This window comes from Chenopodium album, chromosome 10 (genome assembly GCF_948465745.1).
Source record: "Chenopodium album chromosome 10, dcCheAlbu1.1, whole genome shotgun sequence".
Taxonomy (NCBI): Eukaryota; Viridiplantae; Streptophyta; class Magnoliopsida; order Caryophyllales; family Amaranthaceae; genus Chenopodium; species Chenopodium album.
This window is the reverse complement of record NC_137843.1, coordinates 4,281,263-4,287,258: the sequence shown is the minus strand read 5'-3', so window position 1 is coordinate 4,287,258 and position 5,996 is coordinate 4,281,263. Positions and strand designations below refer to the sequence as shown.

The window sequence follows — 5,996 nt, the reverse complement described above, 5'->3', positions numbered from 1 at the left end:
TTCCTAATTCATCTTTCAATGCAATTTTTTATGAATAACCCGTGCATTGTACGGGTCAGAAGGCTAGTTTTGTTAAAAATATCCATCCAAGAAAACACCAAAACAAAAACAGGCAATATACGGAGTACTAGTGTACTACGTACATCAGTTGCCAAAAAAACCCTTTTAATTTAAACTGACCGCGCAAAATAAAAAATACATAAAAGTGGACCCCAGTTGACACCGTCTTTTTCAGTCCCACTGTAAATAACAAACACTCATCTCATTTCTCTCTCTTCTTCCCTTTCAATCCAACCTACTCACTCACTCATCTTCTTCAAATGCTACTGTTTTTGCTTCAATTTCAATCCCAATCTCAATTTCTAGGGTTTTGTTTATGATTCTCCACCATTCAATCAATCTATTACGATGCTTTCTCTCTCTTCAATTTCCTTAATCTTTCTCAATTTTTCTGCAATTTTTTTCCAGTTTTGCAATGCTCGAGTTTTCACCTTTGAAATGCATCATAGATACTCAGAACAAGTAAAGATTTGGTCGCAGAAGAACTACAATCATCCTCATTATCATCATAGTCCTCATTATTATCATCATCTTCATCATCATTGGCCTAAGAAAGGCTCCTTTGAGTATTATTCTGATTTAGCGCAGCGTGATCGCTTTCTTCGGGGTCGCAAGATGTCTCAACTTGATGAACCTGTTACTTTTTCTGATGGAAATTCTACTTTTCGAATTAGTTCTTTGGGATTGTAAGTTTATCTTCTTAATTTTATTTTTTTATTTTTTTGTTTTGCTTAATTTGGTGTTGTTTACTGCTGAAATTGTTACTGTTTTTAGTATATCCGAAAATAGAATTAAATTTAGGGTTTATGATGATTGATTGTGATTTTGGGAGAGTTCTTTGTCTACTTAGTTACTGATTGATCGATTGCTGAGATGTTTTGGTGTAAATTAGGGTTTTGATGATGATTATTTTGGTATATTTCATTTACTTGTTGGTTATGTACTTGCTAACAAATTCTGCCGTTAATATAGAAGTAGAATAAGGTTTGATGATTAAACAAACTTTGCTTCGTAGTGACAGTTAAATCATTCATTCATTTGTTATATGCTTGCTAATAAGTTCTGCTTGTTTAATTGTTTACCAAGTAAAATTATTACTCTTAAGTGAAATGAGCTATTGTTGTGATGGTGATTAGTTGGTAATGTTTGGCAGTTTGCACTATACAACGGTGACGTTGGGGACACCGGGAGTGAAGTTTTTGGTGGCGTTGGATACAGGGAGTGATCTGTTTTGGGTGCCTTGTGATTGTTCAAGATGTGCTCCACTTGAGGGTGCAAGTTATGCTTATGATCCTGTAAGCTTATGTTACTTCATTACTCTTAGTATCTCCAATTAGTTTTCGTTGGGGTGTTTTTTGATGTCCCCTTGGATGTTGGTATATAAATGAAGGTTGAAATTTGAATATTTGGCTTATGAGGTTAGAAAGGGGTAGGTGGAAAGGCAAAGTGAATCGAGTTGTGTTAGTGGAAGAAAAACTTTCGACAGATGCATTTAAGGACTTGCTTGCAATTTTGATAAAATCTTGAGCGGCCTTAAGACCAATAAGCAGATTCATGTTGGAGTGCTAGTTTTTGCTTATTTACAATGGGTTGCTTCTGCTGGATTGTTTTTTAACCACATGGTAATTAATGAATTGTTTTTGATAACTTGAATAAATTATAAAATCTGGAAAAAAAATTTGATTCATTAATGGAGACATATCTAGTTTGTTTTATTGTAAATATTAACAACCAGTACTCTTTGCATCACTTCAAAATGTTAGGTTTAAGTAGAACTTGAAACAAAAGAATTGTCATAGAATCATGAAGTATATATTTGGGTCTGTAGGAAGTTTTTTGAATGCAACAACCATTTTAAACAGTTTGACATGCGGTAGACTTGTGAACTTGAACCTGTAAGCCTCAGTTCTTGTGCTTTGTTATCCTATTCTGAAAGTTTTGATATCTTCTTCTTATTCTTCTTCTACTTGAACGCCTTAATCCCATAAGTGGGGTCGGTTACATGAACCAACATGAGGACTTCCCAGGAGGTCACCCATTTCATATACTTTTATTCAAATTCTATGCGGTTTACGCAAGGAAGTAATTAGCCATCTATAAAGCTTAAGAATTCACATTAGTGCCTTCTTCTTTCGATACTTCCAAGCATTATGTTGGGTTTTCTTCTAGGGCGTGATTATTTCTGAATCTATTAATAGAATTTAACCCTTCTGTTACTTCATTTAAATCTCTTTTATGCCATGATAGGGTTTATCTGCATAGGTTTTGATGTAAGGCAGATTGCGTTGAACTTAAACAATAACTGGTTCATCAATTATAATGAAGTGTCTAGTTTCAACAGTATTTGCAAGTTCTATGTTGCTCTTCCATTCTGTACTGTCCAAATATGTGATTATTCCTTATTTTTCTTTATTTGTGGGAACACAGGATTTTGAGCTTAGCATATACAACCCTAAAGCGTCATCCACTAGCACGAAAGTCTCATGCAATGATACCTTGTGTCTACACCATAACAACTGCTTGGGATCATTCAGTCATTGCCCTTACGTAATCTCCTATGTCTCTGCTGAGACATCGACCTCTGGAATATTAGTGGAGGATGTTATGCACCTGACAACAGAAGAACACCATCCGGAATCGGTTGAGGCTTACATCACATTTGGGTGAGTTCCAATTAATTGAATATTTACTCTTGTATCAGTGCATGTATGTGAAAGCTAGACTAATTACATCTGTAGCTTAATTAAAAATCCTCCTTTACTGGTAGTAGACATGCTCATTTGGCACTTGTAGTGACAATTCCCAGATTGTTGCCTGCACTTTGTAAATGTGTCTAAATTTAATATGGAAGTGAATTGGCATACTAATAAATTGTTAATTTTGTTGTCAACTGAAATTCTTGAGTTCAATTTGTTAAGCTTCAAAATCGAGCTTGTGCAGGCCTTAATGAGTAGCAACTTGATGGAACTCTTCAATGCTATGACAGTGTCTGAAATTTTTTTCTTTCTGGATGCTTAAAACTAATATAGGATTTTTGCAGCTGTGGACAAGTTCAGACTGGTTCATTTCTTGATGTAGCAGCTCCCAATGGTTTATTTGGACTGGGTATGGAGAACATATCAGTGCCCAGCATACTGTCCAGGAAAGGTTTTATTGCAAATTCTTTCTCCATGTGTTTTGGTCGTGATGGAGTTGGAAGAATAAGCTTTGGTGACAAAGGTAGCCCTGACCAGAAGGAAACCCCATTTAATGTAAATCCCTTACAGTAAGTGGTAATTTTCCATATACTTGAAGCTGTTTTTTTGTCTGTCAATTTTTACCTGTGAATGATTCCTTAAGTCACATTGATTGAAACTCCTTACCTGTATGTCATCTGAAAATTTTCTTCTTCTTTGGTGCAGCCCTAGCTACAACATAACTCTAACTCAAATTCAAGTAGGAACAGCCCTCAATGACGTGGAATTCACTGCTCTTTTTGATTCTGGGACATCTTTTACATATCTTGTCGATCCCTTTTATACAAACCTGGCTAGAAATGTAAGGATTAATGTGATTAATATATACGTCACACTGCCATGTTATCCTATCTAATTATGTTGTTTTCTTTCCTCCCCTGATGGAGCAGTTTGATTTACAAATTAAAGATAAGAGGCGTCCTGCTGATTCCAGACTCCCTTTTGAGTATTGTTATGATATGAGGTTAGATTCTAGGACCTTCAGGTTATTTTAAACTTCCCTAACATATCTCAGATTCTGAAATTCTATTATTTCCTACACAATCGGCAGACCAGATGCAAATACAAGCTTGGTACCCACTGTAAGTTTTTCTATGGAAGGGGGTGGCCAATATAGGATTTATGATCCCATCATTGTCATTTCAACCCAGGTGGGCAGCTAACATCCATTTATAAGCATGCTTTAAATTGTACGAAGTATAAACTCATCCTTTGTCTAATCTGCTGCTACTAAGTGCATATTTCATGCTTTTGAATGCAGATTGAACTTGTATATTGTCTTGCTGTTGTCAAGAGTAAAGAGCTCAGTATTATTGGACGTAAGTCATTTAAATTCAATATTTAAGTGAAGTTGATAAGTAGATTTTGATCCCGATAATCTTGGTCTGGGCTTTGCTTAACTATTTTAGTAAGATCTTAGTGCTGGCTATTAGAACAGATTATGTTCACACCCTATAACTGCAGTTTTGATGTATAAGTTATTTTATTCTTATTCTGTCGGTATTTATGCAGAAAACTTCATGACTGGCTATCGCATAGTATTTGACAGAGAAAAATTAAGCTTGGGCTGGGAGAAATCTGATTGTAAGTCTAAATTTAGTTGTATGGTATACACTAGCTGGCCACAATACTGAACCATTGGCATTTTTGTGCAGGTTATGACATTGAGGACTTTAAACCTTCTGTAGGAGGTAAAGAGACTAATGACACCCGCGTCCCTCCTGCAGTTGCTGCACAACCGGATAATATAACTCAAGGTGCTACAGGGAGCACATATCATAGTTCAGCAACATCACCCACTTGCCTCTGGCATTTTTGTGAAGTACTTACTTCTTTGATTACCCTATTTTTTATGACTTTCTTGTTTCACTAGCACTTAAGAAGTACCACATGATTTTTTTTCTATGCTATGTTCTCTTGTTATTCTTTAAGGTCTCTACTGTTAGAAGATGAGATTTGTAAAGTGTAATTTTTTAGCACTGTATTACCAACTACCAAGAGAAACAGGCTAGGCCATTATCTTAGTAGTGTATTATTGTTTTATAGAATTGTAGTTATAGAGTATAAACAATTTATAAAATTCGTAAAAAATTTGTTTTAATATCTGCCAGCTTGCCAAAAGTAAATTCTCAAGAGGTAGCTCAATTGGTTAGAGTTTTCACCTGGATTGAATCTCCCCCTTGCCTTTATGCTGTGAAATTTTGAATAATGCTTTTATTAGTACGAGAGTAATATAAAGGTCAATTGTTTGAGATTTTTCTCACCCTTTCTTTGAGGATTATTTCTAAAGGCACTTGGACTGTGGGAGAGTGAGATTTTTTGTTTGATGTGTAAAGAAGTTCACACAATAACACACTGTAAGATAAAGGTGTTGGTTGATCCTCATGTATAAACATTAACAATTGCTTGGCTAGTACTCCGTAAAGTGTTAGTCATACAATTTTTTTCTTTATGTAGACTAACAGGTTGCTAGTTTTGGGGTTGTTAAAAAAGTGTTGTAGAATCAACACGCCTAATTTTTTTGATGGGGGTTTGTAAGGTCAAATTTACAAGGGGTCGTTTAGTTTGCACAGGGTAAACGAAATGGGATGAACAAAGAGAATGAAAGAGGACAAACTTCTATATAAATTGGTTGTATAATAAATATTGTAAATCCGTTATAAAGTGACCCTAAAATGAGCAAAATTTACCCTAATATAAATATAAGTTACTCTGACAAAAATAAAAGTTATGAAATATTTATACTTTACTGCCCAAAAAATTGTAAAAGTCCCCTAAATTTGATAAAAGTGACCCCTGATATACAGTAAAGTACTGTACATCGGATGTATACAAAAGTTACTCATGAAAGAGAATGGAATGAAATCCTCTCCATATAGTTTGTTGTTTGGCTTACAAAAACAAAGGGAATCACCACCACCACCACCCCACAACCCATCTTTCCCACTTCTTTAGTCACTCCACCGCCCAACCATGACCTCTTCCATCCCTTGCCGCTCGTCGTCAAACCTCCCCCACCCCTTGCCGCCAAGCAAAACCTTTCGCCGCCCACGCAAAACCTTAGAAAGCGATCTCCTCCCTTTAAAATCATTGGCTGTCCCTTCCCCTAGCCACTGATCTTATCATACAGATCTTGAGTTCAACTTTCTGGGTTTAGTCGAAGAATATTGTCGTGAGAATTAAGGGGGGGGGAGAGAAAAT

General features: G+C 35.8%; 1 protein-coding gene across 1 annotated transcript; it reads left to right on the top strand.

Moving 5' to 3' along the window:
* Positions 1 to 297: 297 nt before the first annotated feature.
* LOC145563210 (aspartyl protease family protein 1-like) lies at positions 298 to 4,887 on the top strand. Its single transcript, XM_081623650.1, has 10 exons — positions 298 to 746; positions 1,214 to 1,355; positions 2,488 to 2,723; positions 3,101 to 3,325; positions 3,462 to 3,597; positions 3,686 to 3,759; positions 3,847 to 3,946; positions 4,057 to 4,114; positions 4,308 to 4,379; positions 4,451 to 4,887. The coding sequence occupies exons 1-10, from the start codon at positions 409 to 411 to the stop codon at positions 4,666 to 4,668; spliced, it is 1,599 nt and encodes a 532-aa protein (XP_081479776.1). The 5' UTR covers positions 298 to 408; the 3' UTR covers positions 4,669 to 4,887.
* Positions 4,888 to 5,996: the final 1,109 nt, after the last annotated feature.